This window comes from Dipodomys ordii, unplaced genomic scaffold (genome assembly GCF_000151885.1).
Source record: "Dipodomys ordii isolate 6190 unplaced genomic scaffold, Dord_2.0 Scaffold2, whole genome shotgun sequence".
NCBI lineage: Eukaryota > Metazoa > Chordata > Mammalia > Rodentia > Heteromyidae > Dipodomys > Dipodomys ordii.
In genome coordinates, this window is record NW_012267218.1 from 195,878 (window position 1) to 212,344 (window position 16,467).

Consider the following 16,467-nt stretch of genomic DNA (forward strand, 5'->3'; position numbering starts at 1 on the left):
GTCCTGACCCCCGCTGGCCCCCCGAGTCTGGGGACCCCCCAGTGGGGGCGGGCAGCTCGAGTCCCAGGCGCCCCTCCGCTTGGGCGGCGGGCCAGCACCGCAGCGCCGGTCCCTGGGCGCTCCTGCAACCAGGCGCGCTGTCCCCAACCCGAGCTGCTTTCTGGAGTGGCCCTTCCCCCCTTCGTGCATGCACATCCTGCAGCTCCGTGATCACAGCCCAACACCCCCCCACCCCCGACTGACCAGCCTGACCAGCTCCCCTGGCTCTTCTGGATGCTGGCCAGTCCAGGTGGAGCCTGGCAGAGCCTTCCTGGGCAGGGTCCCCTCGTGTGGCCGGTAGCCCTGCCCAGGCGCACTCCTGAGGGCCCCCCCTCCCCTGCTGTGCTCTCCTCTGGCTCCATCTTGCTTCGGTTGCAGGCCAGCTCTGGCTGGCCTGGCACAGGTGTCTCCTGGAAGGAGGCAGCCCCCAGTGTGCCCGGCTCTGCTGAGGAGCAGGTGGGGGTGGCAGAAGAAAATGGCATCCGGCACTGGCCAGATGCCTAGGGCAGTGTCTGCAGCTGGAGAGGTCAACTGCGGCTCTGGCCCTGCCCACCTCAGCTGCAGGCCCTGGGTCCAGGAAAGTCTCCTAGTACTATGGGAATATTCCAGGCTTGGCAAGAAAGGGCGTGGGGTCAGCGGAAGGAAGCAGAGGAGCTGGGAAGGGAAAGAAGCTGGAGCAGACAGGGAAGGATGGGCAGGTGCAGAAAGGCCCCGGGCCTGGGCTAGGAGGCCAGGCAGGGGACATATCCCTCCCTATGTCACTCCACCAGCAGCGGAACCCAGAGCAGGGCAGGGGAAGCCTGAGCCCAAGGGCTTTGAGTTACAGCCTTGGCAGGGTGTGCTGGCTGTGGAGAGGGTTCCTGCCCTTCCCCAGGCTCTGGGCTACCTTTCCTGGCAGGAGGGCTTTGGGGCGGTGTAGCAAAGCAGGGACAGCCAGGCATGGGCCCCCACCTCCTGCGCCCCCTCCGGCCAGTGCTCACTCCCTTCTTTACCGAGATCCCCAAGCAGCCGGATGTGGACATGCAGCCAAGTTATGCATGGCATCGGCAGCTGGGCACACAGGTGGGATGGGGTGGAGCAGGACCCCAGGAGTTTGCACCCACCACTTCAGAGTCCTTTTGCTCTGGAGACAGAGCTCTAAGCTGGGCCCCAAGGACACTTCTTTGCCTTTGCCTAGATCTGGCCTCAAAAAGGGACAGGCAGCAGGGCGCCGGTGGCTCACACCTGTCATCCTAGCGATCAGGAGGCTGAGATCTGAGGATCATGGTTCAAAACCAGCCTGGGCAGGAAAGTCTGTGAGACTCTTATCTCCAATAAACCACTAGAAAACTGGAAGTGGTGCTGTGGCTCAAGCGGTAGAGCACTAGCCTTGAGCTGAAGAGCTGAGGGACAGCACCCAGGCCCAGAGTTCAAGCCCCATGACCAACCAAAAAAAAAAAAAAGGGGACAGGCATTGGGGGAAACCCTGTGCCTCAGTGTGTGTGTGGTAATGGCAGAGGTTGGCAGTCTTCACCTCATGAGCTGCTCTGTAAAGGCCCTTGCCGCTTCTCTAGAACCCTAGGGTCCGAAGAGGATACCCTCAGGGACATGGGGGGGGGGGCAGGTGGCAGGCTGCAGACCATGGTTGCCAGGGGAAGACACGCAGCAACCCTGGGAGAGGTGAGAACAAAGGCTATCTTGCAGCTGAATTTCCAGCACCCAGAACAGTCTTCCTGACGGGCCCCAACGGCCCTCAGAAAAGCCAGAGCACCTCTTATCTGTCCCCAGGACGGGAGCAGAAGAGGTTTCTATTTTAATTCTTAGGCTGAGATTTCCACACTTCTCAGGCGCCTGGGAGGGGTGGGGAGCGGAGGCCGAGTCTGAGGGACAGAGCCCCAGGTTCCCAGGGAGGGGCCGGCTGAGCAGACACAGCCGGAGGAGGGGTCCTGGGAGCAAGGGCGTCACGGGGGGGGGGGGGGGGAGAGGAGGGGGGGGGGGGGCGCTGGCCGGTCCTGCACCTGCCCCTCAGTCTGCAAGCATGGGTGAGGGGACCAGCCAAGATAGGATTTCTGAGTAGGAACTTAAACTGAAATCTGAGAAAATTCTTACTGTGGAAAAGCACACTGCTGGGGGCGGGGAGGCGATAGAAAGCCTTAGGCAGCTGGAGCGGGGCCTGCCTCCCCCCCCACAGGGTGGGGGCCCTGGGCCGGTCTCCCAGCAGCCTCTCCATGGACAGAGCGGGCGGTGCTCCGCTGAAGTCCAGGGCCCCAGGCAGGCCACCGAGTGGCACAGTCCGGAGACCAAAATGGCTGAGGGGCCATACTTCTTGTTTCTCGTGTCCCAGATGCCCCAGAGCAGAGCCTGGGCCTGGGCCTGGGCCTGGGCCGGGCCTGAGCTGCGACTCACCACCCTGGGCCTGGGCCTGGGCCTGGGCCTGGGCTGCGACTCACCACCCTGGGCCTGGGCCTGGGCCTGGGCCTGGGTCTGGGCCTGGGCCCGGGCCTGGGCCTGGGCCTAGGCCTGGGCTGCGACTCACCACCCTGGACCTGGTCCCTCAGGCATGCAGCGCGGGCAGCCCGGAGTCCTGAGCCCAGAAGAGGGACCCGAAGGAAAGACACAGGGAACGTCTGCCGGGGTTTTTTTCCTTTTTATGATATTTTTTTCTTTTTTGTTTAATATGAAAATTACTTGAAAAGACAAGGAAGGGGCCGACCCCGCCAGGTAGCGGCTGCCACCGGCCGCAGTGATCCTCCTAACATTCCAGGTGTAAGGTACAGAGCTCAAGTTCATCTACAAAAAAAGTAATAAAAATAAAATTTAAAATGGCACCTTCAACAGAACACAACAAAACCTTAGGGCCGATCCCAGGCGGCTGCCTCATCTGCTCCAGCCAGAAAGTAAACACAAAGCTAAAAAACGACTCCTCGGCACCTCGGAATAAGTTAAACCGCACTTCTTCCCCCGTGTCCGCCGAAGGAGCGCATTTCTCTGCAGGCGAGGGCGGGAGGAGGGGCACTACCGAAACAGGGGGGCAGGCAGCAGTCTGGTGGGGCGGAGGCCGCCCGGCACAGGCTCGGGACACTCTGGGGTTGACGGAAAAGCCTGGGCGGGCCGCGGGGGCGGGCCGCCGCTAGTCCTCGATGACGATGGGCTCGTCGTTGACCGGGGCGGGCGGTGGAGGCCTGGACGGCAGGGCCTGGCTCTGGCGCAGGGAGATGGGCTTGTAGGGCCGGCGGGCAGCACGCTTGGTTTCTGAGGATGAGAGCAGCTTTCGGATCTTCCTGCGAGTGAAAGAGGCAGGCTGGTGAGGCCAGCGCTTGGTGGCGGTGCCCCGCCCCCCCCTCTCCCCCAGGACCCGCACCTGGTCTCCTCGGTGGCCATGTAGAACACGTCATCTGGGGCGTCGATCCAGTTCATCCGCCGCCGCTTCACAGGTGGCAGGGAGCCGCCGCGGAGGAGGCGCACTTTGGTGGGGTATGACTTCCCGTTGAGCAGGAGGTTCCGGCTTGGTCCCTGGGGCAGGGACGGACGTGTCTCCCTGGGCACCCCTCTCCCGCACCCTGCAGCCAGGCCCCAGGACAAGCCCCACCTCAACACCTCAACCTGCATGGCCCGTCACAGGGGCCGCCCTGCCCGGGGCAGGCCGGAGCCCGTGAGGCTCTTCACACCACAAGTGTCTGGCCGGCTGGGCCTCTGGAAGGCTCCCCAAGGCAGCTAGCTGTGCACACATGCAGCATGTGCCATGCTGGCTGTTGCTCTTACCATGTGCCTGGTCTGTCCATGGTTTGCCAGACCTGATGAGAAAAGAGTGTACAGTGAGGCACTGACCACCAGTGGCCACGGGCCTCGCCCAGGCCACGGGCAGGGGACCTGCGCCTACACCCAGAGGCCAGAAGGACATGGTGCTCGTTCCTGAGTCAGGGCTTCGTGACCCCACAGCTCTGAGGGCTCCCTGCATCCTGCCGGCAGAACACGCTCCAGGTGGGTCTGACAGCTAGCTGGGTTCCCCACTACCAGCACTGGGCCAAGACAAATGAAGCCTGCTACACATAGTAACCAGGCCACACCCACAAGACTAAACACCGCAGCACACCTGGCTCCACGGGGGGGTGGGGGGGTGGGGGGGCCGCGGCCAGGCTCTGGGCTGTCTCCTTGGCCAGCAGGCCAGGGGCCAGGCCCTGGTCCACAGCACCAGCTGAGCCCCGACACCCTGGCGGATGGCGTGTGCAGGTCGGAGGACTCCAGCCAGCCTTGTTAGCCCACCCCGGCCCGGGGCCCCGCTGCCTCCCCTTCCCACCCAGGCCTGCTGCGGAGTGTCCATGGGCCTGGGGCTGGGCTGCTGCTCTGACCTCAAACACTGCTCCACTCTTTTTTGTGAAACAGGGTCTAGCTGTGCAGCCCAGTCCGGACCTCCGAGGGCTGGGCTGCCGCCTGCACACCTGAACCTGCGGCCTCCCTCTGAAGGAGGAGCCTGGCCGGCCCGCCTCCAAGCAACCTGACTCCTGACCTGGGGCACTCACTCCCAGGATACACTGGGGCCTGGCCACTCAGACCCAATCTTTCTCCCCCACAGGCCCCTGGCTCCCAGAGGGTCCGGGTACCTGTTCCACAGCACCAGGGCAGGTACGACCTGCTCTTCGCAGGATCCAAGCCCCACACCCAGGACAGCCACCAGTGCAAGCGCTACTTACCCAAGTAAGTGCCTGCCAGAAAGATGGGGTGGCAGAGGAAAGAAGACACGTGCTAGTTAGTGCGTGGTGTACACCACGGGCAGCCCGAGGGCAGGGCAGAGCAGCAGGCAGCATGGTGGACAGGTCCAGTGACTGCCAGGGCCGGCCCCACCCTGTCCAGCCTCACATCTGCCCAGGCCGACAGACCCTGCCTGTACCGATGCCCTGGCTGTGGCCCCAGAGCACCACCCTGGGCTCTTCCCTCTGGCCTCTACTGAGGACCGAGTGCCTCAGTACAGCCTCTTCCCTCTCGCCAGCCCGTGACCTAAGCCTGACCTGTGCAGGTGGGGCCGCCACGACCGGGGCAGAGCAGGCCCCTACAGGGCCCACTGGGGACCAGTGGCAATCAATGCACTTTACATCTTAGTTTATTTGTGTTTTGGGTTTTTTTGCTGGTTGTGGGGCCTGAACTCTGGGCCTGGGCACTGTCCCTCAGCTCTTCAGCTCAAGGCTAGTGCTCTACCACTTGAGCCACAGCGCCACTTGTGGCTTTTTCTGCATATGTGGTGATGAGGAATCGAACCCAGGGCCTCATGCATGCAAGGCAAGAGCCCTACCACTGAGCCACCTTCACAGCCCTATTAGTTTTTGTTGTTGTTGTTGTTGTTTTGTTTTGTTTTTGCCAGTCCTGGGGCTTCAGTTCTGGGCCTGGGAACTGTCCCTGAGCTTTGTTGTGCTCAAGGCCAGTGCTCTTACCATTTGAGCCACTGTACCACCTTCTGGCTTTTTTTTGAGTTATTTATTGGAGATAAGAGTCTTACAGACTTTCCTGCCCAGGCTGGCTTAGAACTGTGAACCTCAGCCTCCTGAGCAGCTAGGATGACAGATGTGAGCCACCGGTGTCCGCTTCAAAGTACTTTAACATGTGAGCAAATGAAGAGGCCAGGAGCAAGAGCGCACCGTGTCTCTATGTCTTGAGGACACTATGCCTGGGCCCATGCTGGCGGTGCGCGGGCGGCAGGAAGAGCGGGCACGGACAGGCAATGGGGCTTACACCCAGACTCCCGCACACCCAGCGGTGGCCCCAAAGGGAGCGTGCTAGAACAGCTGATGGCCACTGTGCTACCACCGGGACCCAGGCCCCATCCCCCACAGTGGCCTCTGTCCTGAAATCTGGCAGGATGCGCTCAGATCTTCCCTGAGGCCTGTCCGTGCTGGGCCTTATAGGTGCCCTGACTGATGGCGCCCAAAGAGGGCCAGGGTTCCACAGCCTCTGGCTCCACAGCGCAGCGCCTGAGTCAGCCCTCAGGCGCCAGGCCGCAAGGCCCACACCCGCGCCCAGCCACCCTCGGTCACTGCGGACGCCCGACCCGTCTCCTGCTGCCCCAGCAGGCCGGGCGCACGAGAGGATTGCAGGCAGCAGGCGCAGCCCCACAAGCAAGGCCGGGGGCATGCGGGAGGTCACAGCGCGGAGGCGGTGGGGGCGCAGGCCACGTATGCAAGGACAGTCCACCAAGGCACACGCCAGGGAGGGCACGTGGCCATGCCACCAAGGGACAGGTGGAGGACAGCAGGGGTCTGGGCCGTGAGCCGGGCCTATGTGGACTGCCCCGGACGTGCCCTGAACCGCCCACAGCAGGAGCAGACAGTACACACAGCATCACGACAGGGCTGGCACAGCACCCACCGGCGGCCACCCCAGGCCTTACCCCTACTGGGCATCAAGAGGCGCTTCTTCATGTTGCCTGGCAGCGCCCAGAGACAGGAGAGAGAGGGAGAGAGAACACGGTCAGCGGGGGCAGCAGGATGGGCAGGCCCCGGCAGCCGCGGGCCGGCTGCAGCTCCGTGCAGGCCCTGCGGGGGGCGCTCGAGCCCAGACTCACCGTCTACCCCGTTGTGCTGCTCGTAGCTCCTCTTGCCCAGGATGGTGGGGGAGCCGTTGTTGATGACCGGGGCTGACTTGGCGGGCGTCAGGCTGCTGAGGACGCTGGATGCAGTCTTCACCGGATCAGGCTTAGGGGGGCGTGGGTGGGTCTCTGTGGAAGCAGAGGGTCCCTGCTCAGCAGGCAGGGAGATGCCCAGGAGCCCAGGGCAGGGAAGGCGCTTTGGGTGTGGCGGGTGCTCCACAGGCCAGGCGCAGTAGCTTCCAGGATCCAGACAGAGCCATAAACAGAGCAGCCTCCACATCCAGGCCCCAGGGACTGATGGCAGAGGGCTGGCTGCCAGCCACCTCCTCCACAGGACAGGGCGAGGCCAGCCCGGGCCTGGGACCCCCGACAGGGAACAGTGCCAAAACCACGTGTGCCCGCTCATAGTTCCGGAATGTCCTTTCCAGAAGAACAGTTAACTCCCTGCTGGGAGAACTGACTCAGGAGCCCACTCAGGCCTAGGAGGCCGTGAGCCTCCTCTCCCTGAATGGTAGGGCTGGCTTCTCAGGTGCCTAAACCCACGCACACGAGCGCTTCAACCACGAGCTGCGCCAGGTGTGCGCCTCCCGCCCTCAGAGGCCTGGCTGGGCCGTGCTCTCCCTGGCCTGATGCTGTGGAGGCTGCCGGAGGGCTCCATGGTGCAGGGAGGCAGGGCCGCAGCCCGGCAGCCCAGGCCGCCTGCGGGCGGTTTGGCGCGGATCCCCCCGGCCCAGCCTGGGCCCGGCTTACCCAGGTACCGGAGCACGGCCTCCAGGGGCTTCCGCACCACTTGCCTCAGCACCAGTGGGCTCTGGGAAGCTTCGGGCAGCCGGGCGGTGCCTGTGGGGAGGAGGGGGTAGGCAGGGTGAGGGGCCGGCCCCAAGAACTGAGGCCCCCCCAACTGTACCCCACCCAGGGTGCTCTGCCCCCCAGAACTGACAGGAACACAGACAGACGGGACGGGGGCGGCTCACACTCGGCCTTGATGGCGGCACTGTTGATGGGCATGTAGGGGTGCCGGGCGGCGTGCCACGGGCGCAGCAGCCCACGGCACAGGCGCCGGGCGATCCTCGTCAGCTTGGTGGTGTGCAGGTAGAAGGCCTGCCTCGTCTTCATGGCAAACTTGGGGCTCCCACTGCTCCGGGCTGGCATGCCATGGGGACTCTGCGGAACGGGCACACAGCCCCAACACAGCGCCATGACCGGGGGCAGGGAGCCACGGGCCCCGGACGCCCCGCGACAGGCCGACGGCTCCGCCCCACTCACCATGTTATTGCGGTTTGGTCCTGGCCTCTCTCCATCTAACCGGGTTGGCATTTTCAAGCCACCATATTTCTTCCAATATGTCCAACAAGAGGCGCAGAGGCGACACTGCATGTTAGGGGGACCCCAAGAATACCACTGGTAAGACTGTGTGGCTACGGACAACAAAGTTGGAAATAGACGGATTCTTAAGCAGAACCAAGATGCAGAGAGCATTCCACAGTGTCCCGGCCCCCCCACCCGGGGCACCCCGGGTCCACCACACGCCCCACCACAGCCCACGGCCCACCACACCCCTCATCAGGGGCCCGGCCCAGCCGGCCACACAGGTGCCAGCCTTGCTCGCAGGGGCATCCCGGGCTCCCGCGGCCCTGGCGGGGCCGGGCCAGGCACTTACTGTAACAGCTCTCGCAGGCCCGGCCGGCCCCAGGGCTCTGGCCTGGCGTCCCTGTGCCGTTCACGACACTGGCCTTCACGTTGTTGACGCTGATCTGGTTTGGATTTGGCTTGTTACTGAGAGGGTGAGAAGGAGCAGACACAGCGGCCTGAGGTGCGGCCCTGCACTGGGACCCACACTGCCGCACCCCCACACTGGGGCCCACACCACCGCACCGCCGCACAGGGGCCCACACCACCGCACCGCCGCACAGGGGCCCACACCACCGCACCGCCGCACTGGGGCCCACACCACCGCACCCCCACACCGGGGCCCACACCACCGCACCCCCACACTGGGGCCTGCACCCCCGCACCCCCACACCGGGGCCCACACCGCCACACCCCTGTACCAGGGCCCACACCACTGCATCCCCACACCGGGGCCCACACTGCGGCACCCCAGCACCCCTGCACCGGGGCCCACACCACCGCACCCCTGCCCGGGACCCACGCCACCACACCCTGCTGTCCACATTTCCATGTGTCCACTAGGAGATAGGGTGGTTGTTGACTTCCCAGTGTGCCCAACGCTCAGCCCAGCCTGAGCCCTGGACCAAAGGAGTGCCAACGCCAAACCCACCCTTCCACCCTTCCCAGCACCTCGCACTCCGCAGAGCTGCAGTGGCCACACCAGGCCGGGACGGCATCCTCAGCACACACGTCCCCACTGCCCTCAGCTCCAAGAGAAGCCCGCGTGGCCACAACTCCCAGGCCCCCCTCCCTGCTGGCTCTCCACCAGCCCCAGGACACACGGTGGACTTACTAGTTGGGAATATAAACTTGTTTCAACTTGCTCTCTGCTTCCGCTGCTTTCAAGCGTTTCTTAAACAAAACAGAGTTCTGAGGTCACCAGGCCAGCTGGGCCACAACTGGGAGACCACAGGAGGGCCACCATGGTTTCCCTAGCCCCGTCTCCCGGTCCTGCTGCCTAGCTCGGGTGGAGAGCAGGGGAAGGGCCGGGCACAGACGGGAGGACACAGGCCAGACTACTCTAGGGGCTTCCTCCCGGTGTCCGGCCTCCAGTGACCCTCCTTCTTCCCTCCCTTCTACTCTGGGCCTGGTGGGAATCCAGGGAGGCACGCATGAGGGGGGGATGGGGACGGGGAGGACGGTGTGGGGGGATGCTGGGGAGGACAGGGAGGATGGTGTGGGGGGATGCTGGGGAGGACGGGGAGGACGGTGTGGGGGGATGCTGGGGAGGATGGGGAGGACGGTGTGGGGGGAAGCTGGGGAGGACGGTGTGGTGGGAAGCTGGGGAGGACAGAGATGGGGAGGACGGTGTGTGGAGGGATTCGGGGAGGACGGTGTGGGGGGATTCCGGGGAGGACGGTGTGGTGGGATGGGGAGGACAGAGATGGGGAGGACGGTGTGTGGAGGGATTCCGGGGAGGACGGTGTGTGGAGGGATTCGGGGAGGACGGTGTGTGGAGGGATTCGGGGAGGACGGTGTGTGGAGGGATTCGGGGAGGACGGTGTGTGGAGGGATTCCGGGGAGGACGGTGTGTGGAGGGATCCGGGGAGGACGGTGTGGGGGGACGCCCACTTACCTGCTGGACATATCTGTCTGTGGTCTTCCACATGTAGTAGTACTCGATGATGCTGGTGAGTGACTTCCATGGGAGCTGGAGTGAGAAGAAATGTGCCCGTAAGGAGAGGACCACTGCCCAGCCGGGGTGTGGAGCGGGGTGGGGCGGGTGCAGCGTCCAGGTCGGACCCCTGGAGCACCGGGTGGAACATAGCCCAGGGGAAGCGTGTAGCTTGACTGCCCAAACCCAGTCCACACCCAAACGCCACTGTGTGCTTGCTTGCGGGGCCTGAGACCGCCCTGGGGCCTGGCCCAGACCCCTGCAGACTCTGCTGGGGAACGTCAGCACAAAGGCCCCTGCCAGGCACACACCTTCCAATTGGGATCTCCTAGCCTCCAGAGCCAGAGGCTCCCGCCTGCCATCCCAACTACTCAGGAGGCTGAGATCTGAGGATCTCAGTTCAAAGCCAGCCCAGGCAAGAAAGTCTGTGAGATCTTACCTCCAATAAACCACCAGAAAACTGGAAGTGGTGCTGAGGCTCAAGTAGAGCGCTTGCCTTGAGCTGAAGAGCACAGGGACAGCGCCCAGGCCCAGAGTTCAAGCCCCACGACCGACCAAAACAAAACAAAAACAAAAAAACTTGGAGATCTGGGGGGAGGGGCGTAAATATAGTTTTGTTATAAGAGGTTACACAGGAGTAACCATTTCATAAGTCTGGTAATGAGTATATGAGTCTTTTTATTTTGCCAGGCCTGGAGCTTGAATCCGGGGCCTGAGCACTGCCTGTGAGCTTTTGTGCTCAAGGCTAGCACTCTACCACCTGAGCTATAGCTCCACTGCTGGCTTTTTGTGGTTAACTGGAGATAAACACTGCACAGACTTGTTCAGCGTGGGTCTGGGTCTGTTTGCCCCTCTCACTGTCTAGCTGCTGGCTCTCCAGCCCTGGCTCCAGTGGGGACCAGCAAGGCCGGACCTTGCCTGCCTCAGCCGCCTGCACCGCCTTCTCCCAGAACCCGCTCCTTTCTCAGTCTACCTATGATGTCCCCTTGTTTTCCTCATCTTACTTTTTTTTTTTTTTTTGCCAGTCATGGGGCCTGAACTCTGGGCCTGGGCGCTGTTCCTCAGCTCTTCAGCTCAAGGCTAGGGCTTTACCACTTTGAGCCACAGCGCCACTTCCAGTTTTTTCTGCTTATGTGGAGCTGAGGAATGGAACCCAGGGCCTCATGCATGCAAGGCAAGCGCTCTACCACTGAGCCACCTTCCCAGCCCGTCTTACTCTACTTTTTGTCTGAGAGTTTGACTTTATTTTGGTTGGTCCTGGGCCTTGAACCGGGGCCTAGGTGCCATCCCTAAGCACCTCTCATCAAGGCTAGCACACTACCACTTTAAGCCACAGCTCCACAGTGAGTGACTTTTCTGCCTCCTGAGTAGCTAGGATTACAGGTGTGAGCCACTGGCACTGGGCTCATTTTTGTAGCCTTTTGGATACTTTACATGTGAACCTGCCGGGCACGGGCCAGTGGTTCTCTGGCTGGCTGGGCAGCGGCCAGCACTGTCCCTGAACAACAGTCCCCTGCGACCTCCGAGCCAGCCGGGCTTCCCCTCGGCTGTTCACAGGCCTGCCTCCCACCAGTGCTGGCACCCTCCGCACTGCACGCCCTTTTCTGCTTTCTGGAGTCGGCACCTGACTGGCGGTGGCAGTGCCACCCCTCCCTGAGGCCCTGCGCCAGCGCAGGTGCTCGACCCTCAGGGGCGGGGTGGCCCCACAGGGGCAGGCCCTTCCCCGTGGAGCAATGCTGGTTGGGGCTGACCAAGCAGGTTCAGCGGGAGAGCACGGGGGGGGGGGGGGAACCTCTGCTCTCTCGCGGACACAGGCCACACCGTGGCACCACGCAGCCACACAGGCCACAGAGGCCAGGCCACACCAGGATGAGCACCGGCACTTCCCAGCCCTGCATGCCCTCTGGCACTTACAAAATCTTGCTGAATGTCTGTGAAGTCTTTCCCGTATTTTTCCAAGGCTTCCTCAAAAAGGTTGGCTTCTGAGGCCGACCACTCCTCCATCTCGTCTCTGCAGAGCACCGGCCCGCCCTGCGGCACGAGGGCTGAGATGGCCTTGGAGATGTCGTAGATGCTCTTGTGCAGCGTGTCCATGGCGTGGAACTGCGAAACAGCAAGGGTCAGCTGGGCGCAGGGCAGGGAGACGAGCCCAGCCGCCAGCCTCTCGCGGGGACCGCGGGGTGGCGGGAGCGGGCGGCTCACCAGGGTGATGTCTCGGGAGGCGGCGGCGGCGCTCATGTGCAGGCTGGGCTGTCTCACGGAGCTGCTGCAGTCCAGGGCCCGGGCGAAGGTGCCCACAGACCTGGGGGTGAGACACACCCTGACCACCATTTGGACAAGCCAGAGAGGCGTGCATAACCCCACCAGGGCCCCCCAGGGCTGGGCTCCACACCCCCTGCAGGGGTCGTGGGCCTGGATACCACGCAGGTGTCCAGGGTGGGGAAGGTGCAGAAGAGCAGGGGCGCTCTGCACACATGCGCATGTCAGCTACAGCACCCTGCCGGAGCGGCCTCAGGGGAGGAGGGAGTGGGCCTTCCTGGGTCCCGCAGCTGCTCTGGGTGTTCTCGATTCCTCATGTCTAGGAGGCACCAGTTGTACTTCCTTCCGCCCAGCAGCCACCACAGCACCCCCTTGGCGGCCAGGGACCTCCTCTGACAGGTCCTAGCCCATCTCTGGGAGAAGCACCTCCCTGGGCCCAGCCTGCCCAGCCTCGGTGTGAAGTGGTCCTGAGGGGAAGTCTGTGCTATGGGAACCACCACAGGTCTCAACTAGGGAAAGGCCAGCAGCAGGGAGACAGGGCGGCGCCGCGTCCAAATTCACTGTGAGGTTCCGGCTGGCCTATACTCACACCCTAGGGCCAAAAACGCTGGACGCCAGTACTTACCGCGCCACCACCAGAAACTGGTCGATCTGCTTGTCCACAAGGGGGTTGTGCGCCTCCCAGACCTTGGTCTCCAGTTTGGACTGGTCACGGCCATCCTCCTCACCTACAGGGAGGAGCGCTTCAGCACGGCCAGTGCAGGCCTCGAGAAGGCCGCCTCGGCCACGGCTCACCTGGGGTTGGGAGCAGCTGGGAGGGGGAGGGGTCTGCAGGGCCGGGGCGAGCTTTCAGCTACACGGCCAGACCCAGACTCATGTCCGGGACCCTTTGGTGTCTGAAGGACCGCCTGGCCGTCTCTTTTGTACAGGGCTCTCAGGCCTTCCTGTTCCAAGAGTTTGGGAAGTGGAATGATCTCTATTTCCAAGTTGTGGCTTCCAGAGAAGCCCTCAGGAGAGGGTCCCCAACCAGGCCAGGCCTGAGTCTGGGGAGGCTTGGAGAAATCCCCCACCCCCCTTCCACCCCCCACCCCCATCTGACTGTCCATCCAAGGGCCACATCAGTAACTTAGTGAGAGTATGAGGTATCAGGTTACACAAGGGGCCTAATCAATTTCCCTCTGACCCTTGGCAGTGATGCCCTCTGTGACAGGACAGCCTGACCTGGGACCTGAGGGTATGGGGTCAGGGCACTGGGGCAGCTCTCCAGATGAAGTAGAGCTGGACACACCTGACCTACAGAGAGTAGACGGCTCCTAAACCTGGCCGGAGGGCGTCTGTCTGTCTGGAGAAGTTCAGGCCTCCTGACTGGCCAGTCTCTAAGGACCACTCCCAGGAGGAATACCTGGCACACTAGAGACCCAGGAGGCGCTACCTGGAGGGTAGAAGACTTAAACCTTCAACCCATGCCCCGAGGCCCTGGTCCATGGCAGGGTTCTGGGGCACCAGGCTGTGCAGTCAGTGCAGTGGGTTTTTGTAGCACTGAGTGGGAGCCCTCCTGGTGTGCCCTCTGCTCTGAAATCCCCACTTAGGGAAGCAGGGATCCAGCTCTGGACAGTCTGGGGCCTCAGGCCGAGAGCTGTAAATTCTGGAGACCAGGCCCGGAGGAGGGGCGGAGCTCTCGGCTGCCTTCTCAGTTACCTTTCCTGTCACTCAAAAGGGACACCAACTAGTGCGGCCACCACCCCTCCACCCACAGGCATGTGAGCTGGAGCCTGCAGGGTGGAGAGAGGGCGAGGCCACTGCTGTGCTGCTGGAGCTCCAACTGGGACCCCATTCTGGGCCGGAAGGGGCTGGTGGTAGTCAAGCTGCAGCCCCTGTGCCTGTAGGTGACACTTCACCAGGAACCTGCTGGCCTCCAGGTCAGCCCAAGGACGCAGGGCGAATCTCCCGGGGCTCTAGAGTGAGCAGGCGCAGCCAGGCCGCCGGCAGCACCACACTCCAGGTAGCAGGGCCAGCTACAGAGGAGCACTGCTGTTCTGGCTCCGAGCCCACAAAAGGAGGCTGTCCGCACAGGGAACAGACTCGAGGGAAGGGACTGCAGGGCAGGCTGGCTCAAGAGGCCAGGGTTCAACGTGAGAAGATGGAGGGAGGAGATCAGACCTGACAAGGCCTCCTGGGCCCGAGAGAGCCCTGACAGGTCTGATCCCGTGCTTACAACAGAGCCAGGCAGCAGTGGGGCCGGACACACCACCGTTCACCAAGAAGGTGACTAGCCACTCAGGAGACCGATGCAGCCCAGCGTGTGCGGCAGCAGAGCCGGGGGGGGGGGGCGGCAGGCAGCCGGCAGCGCTGAAGATGGCAGCGGGGGTGAGGATCGCTGGGCTCACACCCCACAGAGCCAAACTGGGGGAGTCCCACCCCTCCAAGTCAGCCCCAACGTTGGTTTGAAGGTCTGAATACACATCCAGGACCACTGGCTCTCCAGAGACCTGCAGCCAGCGGGTAGTCTCCTCAGAGCTCACGCTGGAGCCCGGCCACCACCACAAAGCACCCATCACAGACCAACCCGTAAGCTACGATGACACAGACACGCACGCACGCACGCATGCTCGCTCGCTCTCTCTCTCTCTCTCTCTCTCTCTCCCCCACTCCCGCGTGCTAGAGGCCAGGCCAGGACGCTGAGGCAGAGCTCTGAGCCCAGGGGCTGCCCGAGCTCAGCAGATGCAGGCCAGGGGCTTGCAGACAAAATGCACCAACCATATCCTGCCAGGCTGCAGAAGGACAGACACAGGAAGAGACCTGCCAGCCTCAGAGAACTGCAGGTCAGACAACGGACACAGCTGCCACCTAGCTGCTCCTCACGGCAAAACACAAAACCCCAGGATTCATTCAAAGTAACTTTACTGATTGATTGATTGACTTGATCGATTGAAAAATAGGGCTTTAAAAATGTAATGAAGCTGGGTGCTGATGACTCACACCTGTAATGTGAGTTACTCAGGAGGCTGAGATTTGAGGATCATGGCTTTAAGCCAACCCAGGGAAGGAAAGTATGTGAGACTCTTATCTCCAATTAACCAATTAATCTCCAAAGAGCCAGAAGTGGAGCTGTGGCTCAAGTGGTAGAGCACTAACTTTGATCACAATAACTCAGGGACAGAGCCCAGGCTCAGAGTTCAAGCCCCAGGACTGACAAAAAGCAAAGTGTGGCCAGGCACCAGTGGATCACGCCTGTAATCCTAGATACTCAGAGGCTGAGATCTGAGGATCGGAGTTCAAAGTCAGCCGGGGCAGAAAAGTTCTTGAGACTCTAATCTCCACTAAACTATTAAGAAAAAGCTGGAAGTAGTACTGTGGCTCAAATGGTAGAATGCTAGCTTTGAGCACAAAGAGCTCAGACACAGCGCCCAGGCCCTCAGCTCAAGCTCCATGACCAACTTTAAAAAAAAAAAAAGTGTAATGAGCCAGGGACTCATGCCTAGTCACTAAAGAGACTGAGATCTGAGGACCATGTTTTGTTTTGTTTTTTGTTGGTCGTGGGGCTTGAACTCTGGGCCTGGGCACTGTTCCTCAGCTCTTCAGCTCAAGGCAAGTGCTCTACAGCTTGAGTCACAGCTCCACTTCCCATTTTCTGGTGGTTCATTAGAGATAAGAGTCTCATGGACTTTTCCTGCCTGGGCTGGCTTTGAACCATGATCCTCAGATCTTAGCCTCCTGAGTAGCTAGGATTACAGGCAAGAGCCACAGGCACCCGGCTCTGAGTATGATAGTTTGAAGCCAGCCTGGGCAGGAAAGTCTGTGAGACTCTTATCTCCACTAAATTACTAAAAAAGCTCTAAGTAGAGCTGTAGTTCAAGTGGTAGAGCACTAGCCTTGAGCAAAAGAAGCTCAGGGATAGTGCCCAGGCCCTAAATTCAAGCCCCAGGACCAGCATGAAAGAAAGGAAGAAAGAGAAAGAAAGAAAGACAAGCAAGCCGGGCGCTGGTGGCTCACACCTGTAATCATAGCTACTCAGGAGGCTGAGATCTGAGGATCATGGTTCAAAGCTAGCTGGGGCAGGAAACTCCGTGAGACTTATCTCCAATAAACCACTAGAAAACCGAAAATGGCGCTGTGGCTCAAGTGGTAGAGCGCTAGCCTTGAGCTGAAGAGCTGAGGGACAGTGCCCAGGCCCAGGGTTCAAGCCCCACGACTGACCAAAAAAAAAAGGGAGGGCTGGGAAGGTGGCTCAGTGGTAGAGCGCTTGCCTTGCATGCCGGAGGCCCTGGGTTCGATTTCTCAGCACCACATAAGAAAAAAGAAAAAAGCCGGAAGTGGCACTGTGGCT

At 61.8% G+C, this 16,467-nt stretch overlaps 1 protein-coding gene across 1 annotated transcript in view; it reads right to left on the bottom strand.

The window, feature by feature from the left end:
• Positions 1 to 2,667: 2,667 nt before the first annotated feature.
• Positions 2,668 to 16,467, bottom strand: part of Mta1 (metastasis associated 1) — a 60,168-nt gene continuing 46,368 nt past the window's right edge. The window contains exons 12-26 of the mRNA XM_013012698.1: positions 12,766 to 12,868; positions 12,084 to 12,183; positions 11,796 to 11,984; positions 9,843 to 9,917; positions 9,060 to 9,118; positions 8,256 to 8,371; positions 7,862 to 8,013; positions 7,570 to 7,759; positions 7,346 to 7,435; positions 6,572 to 6,724; positions 6,398 to 6,433; positions 4,710 to 4,721; positions 3,781 to 3,812; positions 3,380 to 3,531; positions 2,668 to 3,299 (exon numbers count right to left, since the gene is read on the bottom strand). Of these exons, the coding sequence (XP_012868152.1) occupies positions 3,149 to 3,299; positions 3,380 to 3,531; positions 3,781 to 3,812; positions 4,710 to 4,721; positions 6,398 to 6,433; positions 6,572 to 6,724; positions 7,346 to 7,435; positions 7,570 to 7,759; positions 7,862 to 8,013; positions 8,256 to 8,371; positions 9,060 to 9,118; positions 9,843 to 9,917; positions 11,796 to 11,984; positions 12,084 to 12,183; positions 12,766 to 12,868 (1,610 nt within the window). The 3' untranslated portion in view covers positions 2,668 to 3,148. The remainder of the gene's footprint in view (positions 3,300 to 3,379; positions 3,532 to 3,780; positions 3,813 to 4,709; positions 4,722 to 6,397; positions 6,434 to 6,571; positions 6,725 to 7,345; positions 7,436 to 7,569; positions 7,760 to 7,861; positions 8,014 to 8,255; positions 8,372 to 9,059; positions 9,119 to 9,842; positions 9,918 to 11,795; positions 11,985 to 12,083; positions 12,184 to 12,765; positions 12,869 to 16,467) is intronic.